At 42.5% G+C, this 27,183-nt stretch overlaps 1 protein-coding gene across 1 annotated transcript; it reads left to right on the plus strand.

The window, feature by feature from the left end:
* Positions 1-10,553: 10,553 nt before the first annotated feature.
* LOC105046431 (DDT domain-containing protein DDR4) lies at positions 10,554-26,804 on the plus strand. The gene is made up of 12 exons (XM_010925013.4): positions 10,554-11,008; positions 11,099-11,209; positions 13,516-13,602; positions 13,696-13,733; positions 13,814-13,895; positions 21,076-21,182; positions 21,310-21,466; positions 22,804-22,896; positions 23,025-23,148; positions 25,110-25,152; positions 25,306-25,491; positions 25,581-26,804. Exons 1-12 carry the CDS (start codon positions 10,700-10,702, stop codon positions 26,308-26,310), a joined length of 2,067 nt encoding a protein of 688 aa, XP_010923315.2. The 5' UTR covers positions 10,554-10,699; the 3' UTR covers positions 26,311-26,804.
* Positions 26,805-27,183: the final 379 nt, after the last annotated feature.

Consider the following 27,183-nt stretch of genomic DNA (forward strand, 5'->3'; position numbering starts at 1 on the left):
ATCATCTGAAAGCCTTCCAGACGATGATGCTGCTTCATGGCGCACCCGATGCCATCTTGTGCCGGGCCTTCCCATCCACCTTGAAGGGAGCGACGAGAAACTGGTACTCAGAGCTGAAGCCGGGTACCATCTTTTCCTTCGATCAAATGAGCCACCAATTCGTGGCCCATTTTGTCAGCAGCCGGCGCCCCCGGAAGGGCTCGGAGTCCCTCATGAATATCAGACAGAGGGAGGGGAGTTCATTCGGGCCTACATCAACCGCTTCAATGTCGCAGCGCTGGAGGTCCGGAATTTGGACCAATCGGTAGCAATGGCCGCTCTGAAGGGCGGCCTTCAGAAGAATGACCTTTTGTTCTCCCTGGAGAAGTACCCCAGGAATTTTGCTGATTTGTTGGCTCGGGCTGAAGGGTACGCCCGACGGAAGAAGCCTTCAAAATGAAGGATGAGGAGACCGCGAGAGAGCGACAGGCGGGAGACTCGAGTAAGCCCGCAGTCGAAAAAAGGTTGAGAGAAGCTCGGCCGCATTCTCGATCCCCTCTTGGGCACAAGCGTGCCCATACTTTGCCCCGGGTACATAGGCAGAGAAGTCTGGATCGCGGGGTTCGGTGGGGTTCTCTACTGGGAAGATTCCACAACTACGCCCCCCTCAATGCCTCGAAGACCCAGGTACTGATGGAGGTCAGGGAGCAGCTCCCTAGGCCAGAGAGGATGCACACACACCTCGGGAAGCGCAACCCCAACAAGTTCTGTCTCTACCACCACGACTACGGCCACGACACGGAGGAATGCATCCAGCTCCGAGATGAGATCGAGGAGCTCATCCGGCGAGGTCGACTCGACAGGTTCATCCGACGCCGGCCTAAGGGTAGAGAAGATCGGCCAAGGCCCTGCCGCAACCTGAACCGCCAAGGAGGGAGGAGCAGCCCGAAGATCGACCTCCAATTGGGACCATCGACTCCATCACCGGAGGGCCTCAAGGAGGAGCAGACCTTCTACGACTATGAAACTCGGAAAACCTGTAAATGTATCGCTTACGACCTTGCCCTGAATCTAAATTCCTTTCGACTTTGCATGTTCCTCCCATTTGGCATGGATTTGTTACGACTGGGGATAACCCCTTCAAATAATTAAAACAAGGTTATGTTAGGAACGGGAGGAGAACCTCATCCTAACATAAATAAAATAAAAGTCCGATTATCTTGAGATCGGATTGGGGGAGAGGCCTTACAACGCCCGAATGCACCCCACAACCATGTCAGGAACAGGAGGAGAACCTCGTCCTGGCATGAGTAAGGTCGAAGGCCAGTTCTTTTAGACCGGATGGGGGGAGAGGCCTTACAACGTCCGAATGTGCCCCCACAGCCATGTTAGGAACAGGAGGAGAACCTCGTCCTGGCATGAGCAAAGTCAAAGGCCCGGTTCTTTTAGACCGGATGGGGGGAGAGGCCTTACAACGCCCGAATGCGCCCCCACAGCCATGTCAGGAACAGGAGGAGAACCTCGTCCTGACATAAGCAAAGTCAAAGGCCCGGTTCTTTTAGACCGGATGGGGGGAGAGGCCTTACAACGCCCTAATGCGTCCCCACAGCCATGTCAGGAACAAGAGGAGAACCTCATCCTGACATGAGCAAAGTCAAAGGTCCGATTCTTTTAGACCGGATGGGGGGAGAGACCCTTGCGATGGCCCTTATGTGCCCCCGCGGCCCCGTTGGGAATAGGAGGAGAACCTCATCCTAATCTGAGCTGAAATCGACTACGTCAGGAACGGAAGGAGAACCTCATCCTGACGGTGACGAAACCCGGCCGTCCAACAAGATCGGATGAAGGGGAAAGGCCCCTCAGCGGCACCTTCACACTTCTACGCAACCCCACAAAAAGCAAGGGGAGGGCCCTCACTTCGAAAAGATGAGAAAAATTAAAAAGAAAAAGCAATGAACTACGTCGGAAATAGATGAAGGACAAACCATACCAAAGACCTAAGGAACCTCGTCTCAACAAAGACGGGAAGTTCCTACCAAACACCCCCGGCCTCTAAGAAGGCTCTCGACACAGGTCAAGAAAACAGCAACGCCTCCGAGGTAACGCGGAGTTCGGACCACCAAGCTCAAGCCTACGGCCATGAACGACGAGGAAAGCAAACCAGCGTATCGACGACTGGGCACCTCCAAATGACGTCAACGTCGGACAAGTCGAACGACAAGAGAAGTTCGGTGGACGATAATTTAATACAATATACGGACGAGGTAACACAAAATCTCCTTTTCATTCTATTTGCGAAATATACGTCACGAAACCCAGAAGGCCAAAGGAAGAAAAGCAAAATGACAAAAGCGAGACAAAACAACAAAAGGAAAAATGTATACATGAAAAGACAGAAGGCCAAGAAGAGCCCTAGGGAAGCTCTACTCCTTCCGACCTAGAATTATCTACTCCACCCCTTATCCAGGACTGCCTCAGATTCTCAACTTCTTCTTCTAGCTCTCTCTTTTTCAGCAGCGCATCCTGGAGCGCCCGACGAAGTCGCTGGCTTTCGGTCTCCGCCTCTCGATGCCTCTTTCTCAGGACCTCAGATTCCGCCTCTGCGTCCGTGACGGCCTGCTGCTCGTACGCCAGTTGGATCTTCAATTACCGCAGCTCAGCCATCCTTTTCCCGAGGGCGACAGAAAGCCCTTCGACGGTTCCTCTTAGGGACTGGAGTTCATTAGAATCCTGAGCAGAAGTAAGCTGAGCCCTGTCAGCCAGCTGCCTCTGAAGACGGGCGACTTCGTTGGCCGCCACCCTGAGTCTCCCTTTATATTCATCCACCTGCCTGTGCCAACCAGCCCGATGCACGTCGTAGCTCACCTCGGCATCCTGAAGCTACTGCTGAAGGTCGGAGACCTTCTTCGACCACTCCCGGTCACCGTCGGTCCGAGCCAAGAGCCGGGATGAACTCCCTTCCAGCTGGCCAATCCTCTCTTGCGCAGCTGACAGTTCCACCCTGAGAGAGCTGATCTTGGCAGCTTGAGCCCAAATTCGATCGCTGGCACTCTTCTTGTGTTCCTCAAGCACCTTCGCGAAGTCTGCCTTCCTCTGGCTATACTCCATGATCCCCTTCACGTGGAGATTCCGAAAGCGGGTGGCCTCCGAGGTGGCTTCAGAGTAACCCTCCCTTAACCTGCGAAGCTCGCCTTCCATCTTCTTCGACCTTTTCGTCGCATGAAGAACCTCCTTCTTCAGCCGCTGAATCGTGGACTTCAGTGGGATCCCCTGGGGCAGGGGAAGTGCCTTGGCAGGACACTGCCATCAAGAGACAGAAGCGTCAAGGCGCGTCTCATTGCAGAAAGAAAAATAAAAAGGAGGGAAGGGGGAGAAGAGAAGCCATCCATGGTGAGAAATTCAACTTTATTGATTGAATGATTCTTGAAAACAAAAAGAAAGGGAAAAATTACAGTAAAAGAAAGCTACAAGGTCGGAGGTCTCAGACCTCAGAAGCAGGAGTTGGAGAGCTCGGTGTCCTTGGAAGGGGGCTGCGGCAGCAGTAGCGGCAGGAGAAGGCCCAGCCTCATCTTCAGACTCCTCACCCAAGAAGCTGAGGTCGAGCTCGGAAAATTTTCTGGCCACCTTCTCCTGGCAGAGCTCGAACCCCTTGATGAAGGCTTCCTGGCCAAACCGGACGTTCAGGTCTCTCATCTCTGCGGAGGCCTTGAACTCCTCTACCGCAAGACCCCTGGCCTCCGAGACCAAGACTGGAATCTGCTCCGTCAAATTGGTGACCCCGGCCTCCGCCGTTCTCACCGTCTCCTCCAAGGTCTGTTTCTCCTCCTCTCGGGCCTGCTTCTCTTTCTCCAGGACCTCTTGGAGGGCAACTACTTCAGCGGCCTTTTCCTTGAGGCGGGCGACTTCAGCCCGACGACGCTCCTCCGCTTGGATGGCGTCCCTCCTCGCCCGGTTCGTCGCCTCGATGTTGCTGAGGAGTTGGTGCCCAATCTGTAAGGGCGGCTAGGGGATCAGAATAGGGGTCGAAAAACCAATTAAATGAAGATTTGTTTACCTCGAGAAAGGACCCCAGGGAGTCCCAAACCCGCTGCTCGAGATCGACGCGATCGATCCTCTCGACGACCTCAGGCAGAATGCAGCCGTCGATCAATCGCTTGATCAGGTCCCTGTCATTGAAGGAATTCTCCGGCTCTTCTTCGGAGCCGAGGGACTCGTCAGCGGCGGCCCGACGGCCACTCACCCTACGGGCCACCAACTTCCTTCTCCTTCTCCTCTCGACTACGGGCGCCTCCGTGGAGCGGACTCCCGAAACGGGGGCCCCAGTCGGCGGACTCCTTGAAGAGGCTCGGGGGGCCGTTGGTTCGGCGTCCGAAGGAACGTCGATCGCTGGAGCCGTCTGGATAGGCACGGCCAAGCTCGTCTCCTTCGCCCTAGCCCTCTTTGCTGATCCGGAGGCCGCGGCACCCTTTCTTTTGTGGGCCTTGAGGCCTCTGGCAAGCATCCGTGCTGCTTCGGTGTCCATTCCTTAAAAAAAAAATAATCAATCAAAAATCAGAAGTCAATAATGGGGTAAAAAAGGAAGGAGTAGCACGCAAAAAAAAAAGAGAGAAAAAAAAAGAAAGAGAAGAAAAAAGAGAAAAGAGAAGAAAAAGAAAGAAAAAGAAGAAGGACGGAAGAAGAGAAGAGAAAGGAAAAGATGGAGTACTAGCAGGATCCTGGGGGCTCAGGCCGATGTTGAACAAAAATTGCTCCCTCAGAAGGTTGGGAAGGGAAGGAGCGGAGTAGTCAAGAAGCTTCCGGGCAGCTTGGAGGTCGTCCTCCCCCAGGCTAGGGGCCCGGCGGACAGAATCCCTCAGAGAGCCCCAAGGGGGCAGGCCCAGCCTCAGGGTCGGACAGTGGACGAAGAGATATTTTTCCTTCCAGTTATGGATTGAAGAGGGGGCACCTTTCAGCAACCCCTTCTTGCCGAACTGAGGGGAGAAATACCACCAGTCCTTCACCGAAGGATGATGCTTGAAGGTATAGAAATACCTAAACAGAGAGAGGGACGGCTGGACCTCGACTACGTGGCAAAGGAAGAGAAATCCTATCAAAAACCTAAAAAAATTCAGAGCAACTGAAGCCAAAGAGATATCTAAGAAGCGGAAGAGAGCGACAACAAAGGGTGGAAGCGGAAGCCGGAGCCCGGCATGGAACGCCTCCTGATACAGGCAAAAATGATCGGGTGGGGGAGTGATAGCCCAGTCGGAGGGGCCAGGCAGCTCCAGGTCGTACTCCGAAGGAACTCCATACTGAACCCTTATCAGAAGGAGTTCATCCGGAGTCAGGGAGCATGGAATGACGTCCGGCGCAAAAATCGGGCGAAGCCCAGCCCCAGATGCGGGTTCATCTACAGAACGAGGAACCTGGGGGGTTGAGGCGGAAAAACTCCCAGAACTGCTAGAAGCGGAAGAGCCGGAAGACATTTCAAATAACTTCGAATGAAGACTTTGAAGATCCCGAAGAAAACAGACAGGACAAAGGATGAGAGGTCACAGGAGACCAACTCAGAGGAAGGCGACAGAAGAAAATGACGAAGAAAAGGCCCCTAAGCGACAGAGAGAAGAGCGAAGATTCTGGGACTAACCTAGATCTCTCTGAAGGACGCAGAGGGGCGAGGACAGGGATGACTCGAAGGACGCTCATGGCCCAAGAAGATGCCAAGAGAATTGGGACTCTCGAAGCAAGGGCGGATACCGATAGAACTCTCGAGCGGAATGGGGCCCCTAAAGGCGGAGGGACGGGTTTAAATAGACCCCGGGATCCGGCGCCATAATGATCGTGAATCCCCCCAGACCGGCCCGCGCTCGACACGTGTCCCACTCGCCATGGCAGGCGGCTAAAAGCGGTTGACGACTGACAGAGTCATTACTGCGCCGTACCTGGGCCAACGTACCAACGAAAATTTCGAAGGGTCCCTTCGTATCGCCCCGATTCGAAAAGACTCCAGCACGTACGTATTTAATGCCAAAATATCTGGAGGCGGTCGTGAACAGGATTCGAGGGGACAACTTCGGCTATGCCAATCTCTCTGTACTTTTTTCATTCGAAATTCAAACTCGGAAGTAGGGGGACTGGTGTTGGGTATAAAATACCCTCAGCCGAAGTTCTCAGCGGGATTGACCCTTGCAGGTCCCCTCCGACTTTCGACTACTGGTGGACTCCGTCCGGATTCCTATGGGAGCCGGGCTCCGTCCTCGACTCCAACAGCTGCAGACAGACTTCGCCCGGACTCCTACAGGAGCCGGACTCCGCCCACGACTTCAACCGCAAGGAAGACTCCGCCCGGACTCCTACGGGAGCCGGGCTCCGTCCCCAACTTCAACCGCAAGGAAGACTCCGCCCGGACTCCTACGGGAGCCGGGCTCCGTCCCCCAACTTCAACCGCAAGGAAGACTCCGCCCGGACTCCTACGGGAGCCGGGCTCCGTCCCCAACTTCAACTGTTGGTAAGCTCCGTTCGGACTCCTACGGGAGCTGGACTTCGCACCTGACTTTAATTGCAAAAAGACTCCGTCCGGACTCCTACGGGAGCCGGGCTCCATCCACAACTCCAACTGCTGGTAAGCTCCGCCCGGACTCCTACGGGAGCCGGGCTCCGTCCCCAACTTCAACCGCAAGGAAGACTCCGCCCGGACTCCTACGGGAGCCGGGCTCCGTCCCCCAACTTCAACTGCAAGGAAGACTCCGCCCGGACTCCTACGGGAGCCGGGCTCCGTCTCCAACTTCAACCGCAAGGAAGACTCTGCCCGGACTCCAACGGGAGCCGGGCCCCGTCACCAACTTCAACTGCTGGTAAGCTCTGTCCGGACTCCTACGGGAGTTGGACTTCGCACCTGACTTTAATTGCAGGAAGACTCCGCTCGGACTCTTACGGGAGCCGGGCTCCGTCCACAACTCCAACTGTTGGTAAGCTCCGCCCGGACTCCTACGGGAGCCGGGCTCCGTCTCCAACTTCAACCGCAAGAAAGACTCTGCTCGGACTCCTACGGGAGCCGGGCTCCGTCACCAACTTCAACTGCTGGTAAGCTCCGTCCGGACTCCTACGGGAGCTGGACTTCGCACCTGACTTTAATTGCAGGAAGACTCCGCCCGGACTCCTACGGGAGCCGGGCTCCGTCCACAACTCCAACTGCTGGTAAGCTCCGCCCGGACTCCTACGGGAGCCGGGCTCCGTCCCCAACTTCAACTGCAAGGAAGACTCCGCCCGGACTCCTACGGAAGCCGGGCTCCGTCACCAACTTCAACTGCTGGTAAGCTCCGTCCGGACTCCTACGGGAGCCGGACTTCGCACCTGACTTTAATTGCAGGAAGACTCCGTCCGGACTCCTACGGGAGCCGGGCTCCGTCCACAACTCCAACTGCTGGTAAGCTCCGCCCGGACTCCTACGGGAGTCGGGCTCCGTCCCCAACTTCAACCGCAAGGAAGACTCCGCCCGGACTCCTACGGGAGCCGGGCTCCGTCACCAACTTCAACTGCTGGTAAGCTCCGTCCGGACTCCTACGGGAGCTGGACTTCGCACCTGACTTTAATTACAGGAAGACTCCGCCCGGACTCCTACGGGAGCTGGGCTCTGTCCATAACTTCAACTGCTAGTAAGCTCCGTGTGGACTCCTACGGGAGCCGGGCTCCGTCCCCAACTTCAACCGCAAGGAAGACTCCACCCGGACTCCTACGGGAGCCGGGCTCCGTCACCAACTTCAACTGCTGGTAAGCTCCGTCCGGACTCCTACGGGAGTCGGACTTCGCCCCTGACTTTAATTGCAGGAAGACTCCGGCCGGATTCCTACGGGAGTCGGGCTCCGTCCTCAACTCCAACGGCTGCAGGCAGACTTCGCCCGGACTCCTACGGGAGTCAGACTCTGCCCGCGACTCCGACTGCAAGTAGGCTCCGCCCGGACTCCCACGGGAGCGGGCCTCATCCTCGATTTCAACTGTCGGTGAGCTGCGTCTGGACTCCTAAGGGAGCCGGACTCCACCCACGACTCCAATAGCAAGGAAACTCTGCCCAGACCCCTACGGGAGCCGGACTCCACCCCCGGCTGTGACTGAAGGAAGACTCCATCCGAACTCCTGCGAAAGCCGGATTTCGAGCTCCTCTCGGACATATGGCTAACTATCTCTCTCCGCCAGACACTCCAACCGGACTTCAGCCGGCAGACCTTCACCTCCTGGCGCGCCACAGTAACAGCCGCGATTCTGCTCCATTCCCTACGGCAGATTCCACGCGGCTCCATCACTCCACGACCCTGCTCCACCTCCTACGATGGATTTCATGCGGCTCCATCACTCCCTGGCAGGCCGTAATAATGGCCATGGTCCTGCTCCACTTCCTGCGACGAATACCGCGCGATTCTTCTATCCTCTGGCAAGTCACGACAACGGACGCCGTTCCACTCTTCGTGGAAGACTCCACGTGCCACGTCCCGGTAATAGCCACGGGTCCACCCCACTACTCTCCGTAACAAACTTTTTTTGACTATGGGCGGTCCATTGCCAGACGGTTACAGGCATCACCATCAGCTCTCGTTTTTACCTAGAAACTCTGCTAAAATTTTCTTTCGAGCACTCCATTCTTGTTGAGGCAGAGAACTGACTTGAGCGTCGGAGGGTCTTGCCAAAGCAACCCTACCTCCGGTTTAGATTTCTTTTACAGGTCCCGACGGCGACCGCGACTCCAGCTTCTCCGGCGTAAGCGGATTTTTGCACCAACACTAGCTTTCTACCTCAAAAGAATCTTTTAATGATGTAAATTAGTTTGATATTCAGCAAGGAGGGCCAACAATTATGAATGTAGGTATTGAGCCAAACCTCCATATTGAAATTCTTGCATTTGCAACTGATAAATATAATCATATAGTCGTTGCCTATTGAGAAATAGATTACCTATTCTCCTTTTCCATCTCCTCGGTACTCTACGTACATTGTCAAGTAGTAAGGATAGCTTGAGCCCTAGTGAATAATATTCTTTGCAAATCCACACATGCCGAATAACATCGTAACAATCTTGAAAGATTAACCAAATTTTCTCAAACCTAAAGGTGCTAGGACCCTATTGAATTTATCATTGATTGAGATAAGCAATGGACAATGATCGGATGCAAATCTAGCTAAATGATGAATCACATGATAAAGGCTTAACCAATGGTCAGATGTAAAAACATGATCAATCCTCTTCTAAACCCTAGGTAAGCCAGATTGATTGTTACACCAAATATATAAAGGACCTTAAAAATCTAAATCCATAAGTTCTATTTGTCTAGTAAACACTCTTGTTGTGGATCTCCAACTCGCCCTCGATGAATTTTATCCTAGGCAATAACGGAAGACACGGAAGGTCGAACTTCGACGAGCACGAGATACTTCTGATCGGCCTAGAGGTGTCGACAGATATTTTGACACTGATATAGAGAATATGAATGGCAGTTCAGACTTCGGCTATGGTCGAGGCATTTATCTTGACCTAGACCGAAGTACTCTCAGATCGGCCCAAGCCGATCTTCGCTTGTGATGCACAGTAGGCTCCATTGATAGAATCTACCTTATTTTCGATTTTGAAAAGTTCAGATAAGAAAAAATATTTCTACGATCGGATCATGATCTAAAAGGAAAAAACTTTTGCTTGCATAATCTACACATAATAATTGAGGATTGGCCAAGACTCCATAACGTATATGACTTCATGGTATATACGACTCCAATTTTTTCTCTATAAATAAAGAGGCATGGGAATCCACCAGAATAAGCACTCAACTCATATTCTCTCCTGCTCATTATTCTTTATCTCCTGATTTGAGCGTCGGAGAATCTTCATCAGAAAATATTCTAGCAGAGTTTTTTTGCAAGATCTCGAGTCGAAGCTCTGGCAACATCCCAACGTACACCGTCATCTCATCCGTCCAATCTCAAGCGCAGGAGCTAGGTGCAATAGTTCTAAACTCACAAATTTTTCAATTTACAGTAAACAATTTATCCCCTTTCTTATCCTAAGCATTAAGAAGATGGTTGAAATCATCGAGGAGAAGAAAGGGACAATCAAAAGATAAGACATAAGCAATGAGATCAAATTTATTGGCATGTATATATGGCTATATAGTGTGTATAGGTAAAAAAATAAATGCTGAAAATAAGAAAGGAAGAGGATGAATCATGAGGTTGCGATTCCGTCGGTAGACAAGATTTTTGATTTTTGCATTTACTGTTTGGGATTGGCGTTAAATCAAATGCGGCAAACTGCGAAGCTCGCGTCCCCGTATGATTTTTGTTCAATTCCTCGATCTAAACTCTTCATAAGGAAAGGCCGTTGGACTCCGCAGTCCGGACTCTTGTAATAATAATTAATCTGCCATTAAAACGCGTTCTTGCCCTGACTGCTTACCGACGGCCTTGTTCCTTAAAACGAGTTATTACGACCCCCTCCGCAGCTCCGCTAAATTGCATAGAGTTCCCTCACCGAAATTCCCAAATTACCCTCCCCCCAACCCTTCCCCAACCCTCTACCCCTTTCCCCTCTAAATGGGCTCCGCTTCTCCACCATGCCGTCGCCCTCCGCCACTCTCGCCCTCACCCTCCTCCCGTCTCTCCCATCTATTCTTTCCCCTTTCCCCACCCAACACCCTTGCCTCCGCCCGATCTCCCCCATAATCCTCCTTCCTACCCGCCCGTCCCGCTGGATTCCCTTATGTCCGACGAATCCCCCGCCGCGCCTCCCCCTAGTGGCGGATCGGCGTCCTTGGAGCAGCGGCAACCGGAGCAGGCAGCCCGCAAGCCCCGCTTCCCCAGGGCCTGCACCGCCCGTCCCGCCTCCGCCCCCAAACCGGCGGCCGCCCCCGCCGCCGAGCGCCGGCCGGTCACCCGGCGGGAGAAGGAAGACCAGAAGCAATGCAACCGGATCATCACCCCCCTCGTCATCCCCACTCCCCCTTCGCAGGCCCCGCGCGGGGAGCTCCGGTCCATGTGGGAGCTCGCCTCCGTCCTCAATTTCCTCCATGTGAGAGCGCCCTCCTCCCTCCCTGATCATTCCTTTTTTTCGTGGAGGTTTTCTTAGTGCCGCTGTGGTTCCTGTTCTTTTGGCTGTTAGGTTTTCAGACCGCTTCTGAACATCGCCGTTGAGTTCTCGGCGGAAGAGCTAGAGACAGCGTTGATCACGCCCAACAGCACCCTCGATGACATACACATGCCTCTGTTAAAGGTTAGTTCTTGATGGTTTTCCTGGAAAATTTGTAGCTTTCTGCTTGTTTTCTTGCATCATGTTGTTTCAAGAACTGTATTTTTCCCAAGTGAAAAAGGTGGAAAGTTCTGATTTTGCTTCTTTGTAAAGTCTGCATCCTTCTAGACTGGAGCTGGACTCTGGATTTTTCAAGAAAGCATTGCATTTGTTTTTAATTGATATCTGAGTGACTTTGAAGAAAAAGATGTTTTAGTTGTGATCTATCTTGCTCGATTATTTAATGGTTTTTTCAGCAACCAATGGTCAGTGGATTGAACCTAGGCATAGCTGCGGCTGTATGAGTCCTTAATGTAGATGATAGTTATAAAAGTTGTAGTGCAAATTTCAAAAGCTTGTTTCTGCATATTCATAAATTAATGTAATGGTGCTTTTTATTGTGCTCTTACTTGCTGAGACATGAATCTCCAGATGAGAGAGAGAGAGAGAGAGAGAGAGAGACAGAGAGAGAGAGAGTTTTCAAAGAAGCTAAAGGTCAACTTTGCCTTGGCATGTGCCAACTGCATCATGAAACTTCTGTTTTATCATTTACATGCGTCATAATATCCATATGTCCTATATATCCCATTCTATGCATGCCTTCACAGTGGCAATTGATAACTTTTTTCCTAATTGCTGCTTTGCGCAATTGTTATTGAGGTCTTTAGAAGCCTTGTGAGTTCTGCTAATTGTGAATTGTCCCTTCTCTCGGACTGTTATTTTATTAAGCATAGAAATTTTCATCTGGTAGAGGGCTATTATCAAAGACTTTCTAGGTGTTCTTACGAAATGCACCCATCCTTTTCTTGTAGTATTGGTGAGCACTAGATTTTGGCTTTTAAGTTGCATAATAATAACCTGTAGAGTAAATAAGTGGATAGAATAATAATCATAGAATATGATTATTAGCATTATCTTTTATCCTATTCTGCGGCAAGATTTATGTGCATGGAGTGGTCACAAATATCTTGTGCACTTACTTGGACAGTGCATTTGGACTGTGCCATTAATAACTCATATGCCCAGAGTTTATCATTGTCGATCTTTTTTTGTCCCGAACATCTTGATTTTAAAAGGTGACACTGCATTCAAGTTAAAATTAATTTAATCAATACGATCAATTGGGTTAACTTCATTGATTACGGTGTAATGATATCAATCATTTGCAAGATGTGTTCATAAAATGAAAATCATGGCTATATTTGGTGAAAATAGAAATTAAAATGAGGCTGCAATCAGAATTTATGGTCTTCCTCATCTTCTTTTTCTATCTTGGATCAATTGAATAGAAGAATGGCATAGATAAAGACAGGTTTTATATAGGCAAAGCTTTATGGAGAAGATATCATAGGACAAGGCTATAATCCTATATGCATCAAAATGTTAGAGACTCAAAAAGAATCCAATAAAACTATGAGGCCACTAGAATGAGAATTTTTAGGTGGTTGGAGGAATTACCAATTGTTATCTATTGATAGAAAAGTCGGTTGAAGCTGGCCATCAAAATGTTAGAGACTCAAAAAGAATCCAATAAAACTATGAGGCCACTAGAATGAGAATTTTTAGGTGGTTGGAGGAATTACCAATTGTTATCCATTGATAGAAAAGTCGGTTGAAGCTGGCTGTGTTGTTGAAAAAAGGAAGCTTTAGTTTCACCTATTTGGAGTCATCATGCATTCTTCTATCTCCATCAAATAAAAACCCTTAATACCTCTTGCAAAATTCCCATCTTTATGTTGTCCACTTTCGGCAAGCAACAACTGCACAATTATGGATCTTCTGTTTATCGAGAATTCCAAATTATGTGATTTTTCTTTCTTTTTTTTTTTTTTAAAGTACATGATTTGCTATTTTTTAGTTGTGAACGTACACTTATGATGTCATTTGACCTCTTGTTTATGGGATAAAAAAGAGCAATATCTTGTTGAAAATATGGGCTCATATCTCATGCAAGTTCTGTTGGCATCTTCAGTTGGTTGTATTCTATATTTTTGCATATTTCATCGACTCTTTTGCTTGAGTTGATGCAAGTTTTTTTTTTTTTTGACTCACTTTATAATTTTAGTATGTAGTGATTATCATCAATGATCTGTGATTGAGTGCAATTGCTAGACTCAGTTCTGGTTGACTTTTTGATGCTTTAAAAATTTTGCTCTGCCACTTCTGTACCTTACTGTGAATTATACAAGTACAGCCTGTTAAGTCTGGGGTTAGATCATATTGTTATATCTTATAAACAAGCTTTGACATGGAATATTGTTGTTATTGTTCCTTTTTTTGCATGTTTATAGGCTATCCCTCCTGTTACCCGTATGGCTTTGGGGCGTGCAACCTGGGTTACAGTACTGTGTCGGAAGTTAAGAGATTGGTGGCACTGGGTATGTAGCATACATGATTTGGCCTGATGAAATGATTATAAAATGTGGGTATTCATTAATATATATGGGCTAACAAAAATGTTGCTTTTGCAGGTTGCTGATGGTGAGATACCAATTGTTGCGTCACATGGGTGAGAAATTCAAATTTCTGGAGCCAAGTATATTGAAATGTATATATCGAATTGAGTTTCTGAAATCTCCACTTGTTTAGGGAGGAGGTTGAAACATACAAGACTCTTGATCCTGGGATCCGTGTGGTGATTTTGAAGGCGCTATGCGACATCCGTGTTGAGGTGTCTCTTACTTAACTGATATTTCTTCATTAGGCTTCTTTTAGTTCAACAACAATATCAATCAGCTTATGTACATCATAGTTTTCTAATTCTTTTATTTTTGTCTTGGTTCTTGCATTCAAACTTGTGGTCTATGAGTCATGCCCCCTTCCCTGCATTGACTAGCTTGATTTTACATTCAGATTACTTTGATATGCAATTGAAGTTTGTTATGCGAAGCTAATTACATTGATATAGTAAATTGTAAATATGAATCTAAAACTCTCCATCTGTTTGGAAACAACATAATCTAATCTCACTATCTTAGCATTCCATGTAGCTGTAGATGTAGTTGTAAAATCATCTGTAAGTTTCTAGATTTTCTTAACGTTCCATGTAAATATAGCTCCTTATTTTATTATGACATGTTAAGAGTAATACTACCCTTCGCACAAATTGTGGAAACTTTTTTGGTTAATTCACATAAGTCATGTGCTGTTTTATTAATTTGTTTCTAAATTTTTTGATTTTTTTCTTGCTTCATACATTCATTTTGTAATTTTCTTTCTAATGGCTTTCAATATCAACCTGATGATGTTTAGACTTTAGATCTTACTAAATTTTAAACTATAACTAATTCAACCCAATTGCGAAAATTTTGCTTCTAGGTTTTTTTTTTCGAGTTTAATATATAAAGAAGAAGATACAAACCCAGTGCACTAAGCCATGGATTTACAAATACAAATAAAAGAGGATCAACTGCTTAGATTTTGGACAACCACATATTTCCAGTTTACGAAAGAATTTTGCAGAGGCTCTGGATCTAACCCAGTTGATTTTGGTTATAGATAACATCCATATGAGATATTAGCTGTAACTGAAGGATTGATGGAGATGGCAGTGCCTTGATCCTTAGGGTCAAGAGGACCATGGAAAACTAATCACTAACATGAAATAAGAATTATGGAATTCAGGAAAAATACATAAAAAAAGGATAAGCTGAAGAAACAAGAAAGAACAATAAGTTAAGATGATATTATGTTTTCTATCCTTGGAACATAACAATACACTTTTCTGAAAGAATTCTATTTAAAGTTGACAGAACTCAGAGATGCTGAAAATTTGATGGCAAGTGTTAATTTCTGCATACCAGATTTAATGATCTTCTGTGAACAAGGATTGCTACCATTGTTATGTGCAATATACGTAATTTGTGGATGACTACGATACCATCTCATATGGTGTATCTAGCTGCAAGTTGTTTCCCATGGTCAGTTTTGATTATGGATTACTGTCATCTTTTTCTATTTATGTGAATAATGTGGAAAATGATTGCATGTATGGACATGATCCCTTAAGATGTGATGTATGTGATATGATACTCGAGGGAAAATGGTCAAGATTTGTTTTGACAAATGGTGGCCCTGTATATAGTTTAGCTAGATATTCCTGACAGAGATAGGCTGTAGATAAAGAGAATGAGTGTGTTTATTAGGCTCCACTATTTAAAAAGAATGAATTTGGAAAAGAAAGAAGAACTGTGGGTAAAGGTGGATTATAAAAAAAGAGTTGACCCTCTGATAGAAGTGGAATTTGAGTCATGGAGTCATGTGAGAGTTCCCTTTGTGTAGTGAGATAGAAGATATGAATAAACAGGAGGCACAATGAATTTGATTGAAGAACCATCAGAACAGATGATTGCATCATTTTAATGATCGGTTCTTAGTCAAAGAGACACCTTCTGTTGAGAGATTGATGGAAACATGATCCTCTTGCCATACAGTTATGGAGAGTTAATGGCTTGCTATCGATTCAAAGACATCAGTCATGGTCTAGGAGGTTAGCACAGGAATGAAGATCATTGGTCAAAGTATGGTGTATCAGATAAAGATATGGCACGACTTCTGTAGGAGTGAAAAGGGTCCGAAGCACCCTTTTCTTTTAGAAAAGGTACCGATGGGCTACTGATGACTTGGGGGATGGGTTCTGCTCTTTGTTATAGGGCGTCAACTATTCATTCTGTTTTTTCTAGTTAAAAGAAACTTCATTTTGTGGTGATATCCTACAGACTAGCATTCTATAAACTGCAATAAAGTATGTTTTGGAGGGATTTCCAATATCAAGAGAGTTAGTCTACTGTTTAGACTTCCTTAAGTAATCAAAATTTGGAGTTCATTGACATGCTTAATCATTTGTTCCTGCATGTACATAACAATCCAACTCTTATTAAAATATCTTGTGTTTATGCTGATTTGTTTCTTTTAATACCTTATGTTGCATGGATTGACCAGTTGTGATCTCCTATTAGCATCTGAGTTCATATGGACTTATATCCATGTTACTCGGACAATAATGTATTTTGTCCTGGCCATTTCTATGTGGTAGCTATCCTAAGAGATGTAAGGAAATAATTCAATTCTTAATGTGTGGGATCTCGGTTTAATAGGATTCGAAATACCAGTAATGTTAATTGTTAAAGAACATATACAAATGATGATGTTTAGTGTTCCAAAATATATATATATATAACTACGAAAAGGCTAGCTTTCATTGTTATGAAGCAGAATATAACAATGAAAATTTCTATTTATTCTTATGATTTGTAATGTGAACCATTTTGTCTGGGTAGTATGATATTTGTTGCTTCGTTATCCACATCATCATTATTCAAACCTTATCTGGTAAGAATGAAGCTCAACTCTAAATTTAAAATGCTTTGTAGATAAGTGGAGCAAATTCTTACATCGGGGATGTCGACCTTGTCAGAATTACTGCATGATATATTTTCAGTAAAGACTTTGTCCATGCATATAGTTTTATGGATTAATGATAGAAATAATTCCATTCAGTAACTAGGAAATTTATTTTGTAATGTCCATTTTGAGATACATCAAAAAAATGAATATTCACACAACAGAGAGTATGAAAATTTATCTCTTGAGCCTAGCTAAAAGCATTGTCCATCAACGGTAATGATGGTTACCATCTCTTTGGGAGGAATAGCCATTTGTTCTTCTAAGTTGTGGGAAACAGCAAAATCATGTGCATATAAATGCTATAGTGGCAAAGGTCATCTGCAATTGATGAACCACCAGATAAATTGTGATCATTGATTGAATAATTCAGTGTGGTAAGCCTTGATCTTCCATGTCCTTCAATACATCATGCTTGAGGTGCTGTGATAAAACCATGCAGGACAATAGTTGTTAACATTTAATAAAGAAAAAATGGATGAGTCCACAAGATGCCTAGAAATTGGCAACGAAACTTAAAGGGCAAAATTGACAGCATTCCATATGACAAGTTCCTAATAAAAAAAAGGCTGAATTTGAAAACTATGTCAGCAATAGGTTGTTTTAGTATGTTTCTTAATGAATTTCTAATGAAGATAAAAGGAACTGAAGGAGATTCAGTGATGTTGAAGACCTCAGAACGTAAACTAGAATTTGTGAGGAGGAAAAGGAAATCTTGGCATGTGGCTTATTATGATATATTGGCAGGATTTGCCCAAGAGAAAATCTGGAAGAAATCTTTCTTTAGCTAAAATGGATGAGCGAAAAAGGTAGATACATAGACCCAAACCCGTGAAGTAAGATTATTGATATCTCAAGTTTGGTAGAATATGAAATTGTCAAAAGATGCAGAATTATGTTGAAAAGTTGTTCAATGATAGAGATGACTTGGAAGTACCATAATGTGAGATGCAAAAGCTAAAACATTAGGAGCAACTAGATGCTTCTGAGCTATAAAAAATGATTTGAACATAGAGCTGATTAAGTTATCTGGCTTACATGATGATATCTTGTAAAGTATTAACTTTTGAATTATTGTATAGGTAATGCAGTCCCACATGTGAAATGAAGTTGCAGTCCAAAATTGTGGTAGCTGTAAATAAAACTGAACCTAGTAGGCACATTATAACATTCTTGGAAAGAGTGTTGGAACCATTTTTAAGAAAAACAGCATTACTCTCCTTTAACCCTAATCTAGAAAGATCAATTGAATAGAGTAATTTGGCTGATGAATGGATGCACATAAACTCTAAATAGCATGAGTATATTGCATAAGATTGCAAAATTGCTTATGTGTCCCTTTTTTTTCCAGTCCTGCATTCACCTCCAAACACTTAAGCCTCTTCTCGGAATACCATCATTTGGTGATATTTTATGATAGCATGACAAGTGTAAATCAATCAAAACTGCTATTTTTCCTCTTTCTTATATTGTTATATTTTTTCATCATTCATTTGATCCTTATTCCTTAGTTTTCTGGATACTTCTATTTAAGTTTTCAGGACAACCATTTTTCTTACATCCACTCCTACTTAGCGTTGGCTGCAAAGGATGTACAAAATGGGCATTCTATAATCATCAAGTGTATGATGGATTATTTACAAATGGTTGGATTGGCTATGACAGGACAAATGAGCTTAGAGTTGTGATATGACCATATGTAGGGATGGCCTTAGGCCCTTTCACTTTGTATGTTATTGACAAACTATTTGATCATTTGGAGGTGCCATGTTGAATGCTATTCGTTGATGATATAATAATTAGTTGAATGATAACTTGGAAGTATGGAGGAGAATTTTGGTGAATATTAGTCAAAAATGCCAAGAGATTCGAGTTTGATGATTTTTGTTATCTTGGTTTTTTGTGGAATTTGAGAGAGATGAATCTTAATAATTTAGAGTTGGATAGATGATGTGGACAAAGGTGGTATCAAGGATGTCAAGGTAGTTAGGCAGCAAATATGCCTTAACCTTTCTTACATCTTCATATCAATTTTGTTTTTGCTATAATTTTTTTAGAGACTTCCTACATCTCATTGTTCAAATTAACAATATCTTCTTTTTCTTCTTTTTTACCCTCCCACTGCATTACTTCTATGCAGGGATCTTGCATGCTTGTTTTACAGATAAGAAGGTTTGCTTGATGGAAAGTTTTGTTTAAGTAGGTCAATTCTCTTGTTGGTAGTCCTTATTTAAGACGGACTCTAACATTGTTTGCCCTTTTCTGTTTTGGTAAGAACAAAATATGCTTTAAAACATCATAAACATGGTCAATTGACTCAGCAGATTTTGTTTAATTTTAAAAAAAAAATCTCATCTTAGGATAAGAATGCTTGATTGTTTGACATCTAATCTTCATGGAATGATTTGGTAGAAGTACAAATATCTAGACAAACATTGTTGTTTAGTAAGCATAGACCACTATAACAACTCATGACCTCACCCAAAAAGGCTAGCCGGAAGGTATTATTTGAATTTCTTTACCCTATATACATAGCCTGGATCTATCCATTGCATAGCCGATGTCTAATTAGACACATGCCTGCACGAGTTCTCACATGGTTCTTCCGTTAAAGCCCTAGCATCCTTGCCAAGTTGAGGATCTAATTGCATTCAAATCCAATAATAAGTACTATAAATTTAATCACAAGCACCACGATTAACCCATAGTCAATTTAAATAGACCCATGCTATAGTGTCCCCTAATCCGCATGCCCATGGGTTGGGTCTGCTCTGATACCAGTGCAACAACCATGGAGCTCACTTAAAAATGCTTGCCAAAAGGTATTATTTGAATTATTTGAGCATGTATAGGTACCCTAGATCTATCCATTGCATAGCGATCTCAAACTAAACATAACGCCCGCATGGGTTCCCTCATAATTTTAGCCATTCATCTCAACCTTGAAACAAAAGATCATGTTGTATCTCTTAAGTTTGAAAAACCATAAGTAATCCCTATTTTGTGAATATGACCAATTTTGGACCTTATCATGTGTAATTCATGAAAGATTATAAAATGTTGCCCCATGTTGAGTCACATGGATGTGTTCATAGAATTTTTAAGAGGAATAAAAGCATTTGCATACTGATCTCTAGCTTGAAAGCTTAAAGATTTAGTGCTCTTTGTTTTTGATTATGTTAGGGTGAAACCTCTTAACTTTTGTCAAAGCAAACATATTCACCTAAATTCCTTGATGTACAACATTGAATATTACAGTTTGAAATCATACTATTGGTTCCTTAAGCAACGTGACTTACAGTTAGAAAATAAAAACAACACAAATTAAATTGTCTGAAACTACTTGTTTTGTCTGTGTACTAGGGAAGCTACTTGGGTGGATTAAAACGATTAAGCCCTAAACCATATCTGTCCCAATCTCTCTTTACAACCCCAAATCAACCCAACCCTACCTGCAGTCGGACCAATTTCACAAATTCTAACCTGAATATAACTCAGGTTAAGTCTGGTCAAGTTGGGCTCAGTTGGGTCTATTCAGGTTAGCTTGGCTTGTGCCAGCTTGTTTTGGGTTGGGGCAGAGTTGTAAGAAATACTGGTGAAATTCGGGTTGAGTCAGGTTGAAGGGAAAATGGTTAGAACTGGGTTGGGTTGCTTGAGCCTTCAACATAAAACCAACTCGACATCAGATTGATATTTGCCAGCCCAGACCACACCTGGCTGAGCATGATATAGGCCCAACCTAACCCACATTACAGGTTGGCTCAGGTTGCCTTGTGTTAACCCACCCACCCTAAGTTGAATCTCTGTACTGTATCAGTCAATATCATCCCCAAGTGACTACTGGTGCAAGCCAACAAACACCAAACGTAAGTACGAAATAATGCACATCCTTTACCTAGTGAGTTTTGAATCCATTTCAGGGCATCCTATATGTTCTACTAACCATCAAAACGTAACTTTTCAATACTCCAGCTCTTGTATCCAATTGCAGGTTCTTGATGTCATTCACCCTTTTCTTTTGTCTCTATTGTTTTTGGCTCTAATTGATGGCAGGCAGTGAAAGCCTACAGAAGTAAGATATTTGTAGTCTGATTTAGACAATTAACCCAAGCAAATCGGTTTCTTCATTCCAGTCTAATTCAACTCATAATGTTTCTGATCTGATAATAAGCCTTATTGTGATTACTGAAAGGTCCCATCCGCATGTGCTGTACCTTTATTCAATTACATCACGGACTCGACATATAAGCAGAAGAATCTGTTGATTGAAATAATGTTTGTTAAAAAAATCAGGAGTCTATGTTACTAGGCATCATTTTTTATTCTTAGGATACGGAGTTGATGGTTCAACTATCTCTTGGACATGTTTCTTGATGTTCATTGTTGGTGCCACTCAGATGTGCTCACATGACACCGGAATAGTTAACTTCCACTTATGCATTTTGCAGCAAGAAGACATTAGAAATTATATAGATGGTTCCCTAAAACATGGCATTCAGCTTTCAGCATTTCGCAAGGAACGGATTGGGGGTGATTCACATGGAGTTTCATACTGGTAGCTTGACTAAATCATGATTTTATTTCAAATAGTGTATATCACTATCTACAACTGCTGAGAATATTTTCATGTTGCATATAATATAATCAAGAGCATTTGATTTCTTCAACCATCTTAAATGTAGGTATGAAGATGATCCTATTATTGGTCATCGATTGTATCGTGTAATTAGACAAGTTGACATAAAGAAGGCGAAGGGGAAAGGAGTTCCGCCCCTTCCACCTGCATCTTTCCACTGGGAAACAGTTGCCACCAACTTAGATGAATTCCAAGAAGTTTCTGTGAGTTTCTTCATTTGCATTGCTGCTGATTTTCTTATTTGTCTCCATTTTGGTGTTTAGTTATATGTGCACTATTTTTGTGGTGATATAGCTCTATATAATGTGTTATAGAATGATTACCCAAATTTGATGAAAACATGTACTTTTTGGAGCTGATTAAAGAAAATCTTCATTATATTTTGAATAGGTAAACGTCATTTTGCTTTTGTGGCTTCATGATGATGAGTCTGGCACTTCACATTTCATTCATGTAACCAAGCTACCTGTTTAGTAATTATGTTTCTGTAAAACTATGTTAAACCTGTGCATTTCATGATGTAGATGAACTGTGCAGGTCCAGAAGTTTTGTATTAGATGCTTGCATGCTTGCCAATTAGTCCAGCTTTCATTTTGGCTAATCAGAATTGTACGGATTCTCAAATCTCTCTTTCTACTGTAGCCTTTCCCATGCACTTTTGTCTTTGTTGTTAGTTGTGGAAGCTTATAAGAGCTTTCAAGAAAAGATCTATTGGTATTGTTTGACTAAAGTAACTCTCTCTTGGTTTTTGCCATAAATTCCATATATTTTCAAATATTTCTTTGGCCTAAAAATTTTGATTAGCTGTTCAAAAACCTTCAAAACTATTATTGGCTCAATCACATATTCTTCATCACTTTGATGTCATTTGTTTTTCACGTTGCTGTTTCTGTTATACTGGCATTTTCATGTAATTAGAATGTGCATGAATTTCTTTCTTTCTTTTTTTTTTTTTTTTGCCTTTCCCCAAGTTTCAGTTTCTCCCTTGCTGAATTATTCCCCAGCACGAAGGTTCTTTCCCTTCACTTTTTGTAAGGTTCTCTGTTGATGGCTATACCGGCTTATGGAAGCAAGGCAACTGAAGTTTTATGCAAGCTATCATATGGGCTATTTTAAATATATTTTACCTTTGATTATGATTTGGTTTTCTTTAACATTATTTCTAATGTTATAGCCAATGAGTGAGAATTGTCAACTTCTTTCATGTGTCGGCCATTAAAATGAGATGATGTTTTTCTGCATCTAGAATGTAATTTGCTGTTGTACTGTTGGTCATGGGCACTTTCAACTCCTGATCTCCAATAAACCATTTATGTTGCTTGATAGTCTATTCTTTATTATATGCAACTGTGCTTCAAATAGAAATTAAAAATAATTCTACATCATTTTTCCACCACACATATGTCAGTATAGTTCTGATTACATGCATTTGTTCTCCTGCTGATTTCTTCTCGATGTCTATGCACTAACAGAGCTCTGCACGATTTTACATTTTAACTTTTAGTTTTTTCCATCTTTACTTTTTCGTGCTTTTCTCCAGGAGAAACTTTTTTCAAGTAAAAATAGGACCGAGGTCTCACTTGGGAAGAAGTTAAAGTTTGACCTTCTACCGGAGATTGAGAAAGTTCACAAAGTATATTACTTCTCTGCTCTTGTGTCTATTGATTAACGTCTGTTACAAATAGACAAAGTACTAGTTTGCAGTTTCTACAAGCAAAAGCACGATTCTAAATCATACTGATAATTTCATTGTTCATGCAGAGGAAAGAGAGGCAGTTGAAAAAGCAACAGAGAGAAGCCCTCCTTCTTGATAGCTTTTTGACCGCAGATGGGCTTCCCACAGGTCGCTCCCTTCGTGATAGAAAACCTGTCACCTATACGTTTGGTAAGAACCTGAAGTTTGACAATTATAACAGAAATGTTATCTTAGTATATAATTTTTAAATGTGATCTTGAATCTTAGGTTTATGAACAATGGAATACATGATTTAGAAGTATATTTTCATTCATTGATATTTTTTTTTTCCTTTTTATTTTGGCTTTTCTTTTCCATTTTTCATTTTTTAGCATGACATTTTTACTCTTCCAACAATCCCATGCTTTGAACAAATAATCCTCCATGTGATATAAGTGATGGAATTGTGATTTGCATTGCAATGAAAAGAAACCGCATATACTGAGTTGCACTTCATAGCTTGAGCTTTGGCCAGAAATATCTTGCCATGCTAGACGATTGTGTTATACAAAATAGAGATATTCTATGCATTTTCACAAACATTACATTTCCAGATGATTCTTCTTGCACCAGTTCTGCTAAATATGTTTTCAATAATCCAGAAGGCTTTTTGACCATTTATTGTAGGTTTATCAGTCCAAAAAAGAGAATTCTAAGGAGATTAAGAATGCTCAGAAAATAGTTTGTTGTCTATGAACAACTAGATTTAGTTGCAGTATAAATTTTAAAACCGAAAGTACAAAATATTTTGGTTTCACTCAGAACTTATATAGAACCTATGTTGGTTTCAGAATTTTGAATTCTGTCCTTAATGCCATAACGGAACCATATAAGTAGATGCATTTTTTAAAAAGTATTTTATTTAGATTAAAGTGGTAATTTCTACTTTTGAAAAAATTGTAAGCATATATGTATTTGGTTGCGAGAAAATCAAGAAAGAGGCATAAGTTTTCGTGACTTAAGGGATACTTTGTTGTTTTTTAGAGATTATTGACAGGAAAGAGAAGGGGTTTGTGGATTAGATTTAGTCTCTTGAATATTTACCTGCAAATCTGTGCTTGGATCTAATGAATTTTGAGCTCACACTCACATCCTCTTTTAGATCATTCCCTGCTGTATGAAAATCTCTTGAATCTATAACTAAACTTTTGAATCTAATATAAATTTCTTGATACCTTTATGAAAAATGTTGACATTGTATTTTTTTCTCTTTGCAAAACTGTAAACATAACGTACTCTTCATATCTTATAGGCTTACACTTACATTGGTATTTAAGTGCCATGTACTAAATTGTCACTGCACAGCTGAATGATATAGTGGACTCTAGATATTTTGAAGTATGCATTAACTTCTGTTTTAATTTTTTATCTTTTTTTTTTAAGGTTTATGCTGAAGCATTTGAAATAATACACCAAATGATCCTAAACAATAAAAAATCTCCAAAATGATGTTTAATATTTTCTCTTGTTTTGTTTAACTTAATTATCTTCTACACTATTTTAACTTTTTTTTGTTTTATATTTTTGGTTGAGTCTCTGAAACTCAAACCAAAACTTACAAAGTTATCAAAACTGAAATCGAGTTTTTGGAAACTTGAATGTAAAGCTTCATGAGTTAGACAGTTGGTTGATGCAAATTTTTCCTGCTTGTAGTATTTGTAAATTGGATCCTTTTACTTGAAATGTTTATCAATATGCTGCGTCTGTTGTAACATGGCATAAGGTGATGAACTGATTTTAGGGGCTTTGATATAATTGCCTCGCTTTGAATTTGAGGTACCCAATACTTCCCCTTGTTTGTTATGTCTTTTATGGTTACATTTTCTTGGTTTTTATTTTTTATTTTTTTTTCCAAACAATAAGAACTACTTCTGTATTAATTATATAAATGGATGTGGGACAATTCATTATAAGATGAAATAGACGTTTGTGATTGTATGAATTAGTAATATGGTTTGGTCACACAGGAAACAGGCATCATTTCATGCAAGTTTTAGTATTAAATTTTATCACATCATAGAATATATTTTAGTATTAATTGTGATTTCACTTTTGTTGCTATATTTCCACAAATTGAATTAACAATACTTCCATTTCAAACAATTTTGCAGATGACTATGACCGGTCAATTAATGAGGCTATAAAAATAACCAAGTATGTATCTGCCTTCATGTCACATATTATTCCTTGTTTGGCAGGAATCACAACCTTACATATATATATATATATATATATATATATATATATATATATATATATATATATTTTTTTTTTTTTTTTTTTTTTTTTTTTTTTTTTCTATATTAGGAAAAGACAGCCCTCACCTGAGCATGTTGTTAGAAGAGCAGTCAATATGAAGCCTGAGGTATCTAGTAATGGCAGACTGAATGGTCCTTCACAAATCGATCAAGCCTCTTATGATGCAGAGTCTCCAGAATCAAATGATTATGAAGAAACAGATGCAGAGAACCAGGCTGAGCCTCTTGACCGCAGGTATCTTTATTGTTCGTATCTGCCTTGAGATTCTTGATTGTGTGTAAATTTAATGACTTTTGGTTTCCTGTTACATTACTGAATTCTAGCAATCGCCGGAGGAAAAGGCCTCAGAGGTATTCAGATGACTTTGTGGAAGCTGTCTCAGATATTGATGCAGACTTTGACAGCGATGATGACATTGTAGGAGAAGCAGTATATGATGAGGAATATCTTAAAAGCCGGAAGCAGAAGAAGGTGTCAAGTGGTTCAGAAGGGGACGAGGAGTACCATTGGGAGGAAGAAAATACAGAAGAAGATGAGGAAGAAGAGGAATATTCTTTGAGTACCAGTGAAGATTTGGAAGAGCAGAACCGATATAAAAAATTTCCAAGTCGAACTAGGCGGGGAACAAAATTGAGATCTGTTGATGAACTCCAGTCAGGCCTGAGACGTAGCAAGAGGGCCACACGCCCACGTATTAATTACCAACAATATGAGCTGTCAGAAACAGATACAGATTCGGGAAATCCAGTGAAATCCAATGCATCCGAGGCACATTCAGATGCCACTAACGACCTGGAACTTTCGACGGCAAGTCAAGATTCTCCGGATGAGGAAGGTCATGAAGAAATGACAGATCAGAATATTAATCAGGAGTATGTAGATGCTGTAGACAAAGAGCAGCACCAGTTGGTTAAAAAGACGGATAGCCCTAATCAAGATGGGGATGGTGTCCAAAGAAGACGATTCCTAGACCTGAATGAGCTTGCTCCAGGAACTGGCTTTGAGGATGGGCCTGGCACTTTAATGAAAGATGAAGACATGGACAACTTTTAAGTACTCAAAGAACGATCAGTTCCTTTCACAGCTCTCTGGAAGAAACGGTTTGCAATGTAATGCAGTATTCAAAACCGAAGTCTGCAGAGAATTCTATAAGTGTGTGCGATAATCCTAATTTTTGTGGCTCATGAATGGGTTTCTTTAAGCCACAACAGTGCCAAGAGATGAAATGGCAGATTCAAATATTAAGCTGTTCAAGGCTGTTCCTGAGGGGAAGTCTTTAATGATGAGATAGGCGGTCAACTTCTTCATACTGTCATCCTGAGTTTTATTAGTACTTGGTGATGACTTTGAGGAAATTCTGTATTGGTTGTATCCTGTTCTGCACATCTGGTGTACAATACACAATGCTGGTCTATAACCAAATTTGTGGGATTTCAATTTGTCACCTTTCCCTTTCACCTGGAGGCATAACGATTCAAATTTAGTTGAAGATATATATTTCCTTGGAAAAAGAAAGTGGTTCATCTTGTGATGATTTATGTACTTTATATTTAGGCGTCTTTTAGATTTTTCTGACCACGAGAGGTCTTAGTTCTGCATGTCCTTTAGTTGAATGGACCAAGGCAGTTTATGTGAATGTGTCATCTCTCATTCATCAAGTACTGGAACACGAGAAGCTGCGGTGATTTGGACAATGTGTTTTGGTGGAAAATATTTCTTGTCATTTCTAGTCTTATTGAAACTTATGGACTCATTAGCTATACGATCTTTATGCGACCAGAGTCACTTGTAACTGATCACATGATGGCAAGTTAGATATCTGGTTTATCTCAAATGTGCTGCTTCTATGTCGGATGCTTTCTGAACGAGAGATTTATCTGTGAATGGCTAGCCTACGGCATTCTTATCATGACCGAGTAGTTTTAA

The sequence above is a fragment of the Elaeis guineensis genome, chromosome 6, assembly GCF_000442705.2.
Source record: "Elaeis guineensis isolate ETL-2024a chromosome 6, EG11, whole genome shotgun sequence".
NCBI classification, from domain to species: Eukaryota; Viridiplantae; Streptophyta; class Magnoliopsida; order Arecales; family Arecaceae; genus Elaeis; species Elaeis guineensis.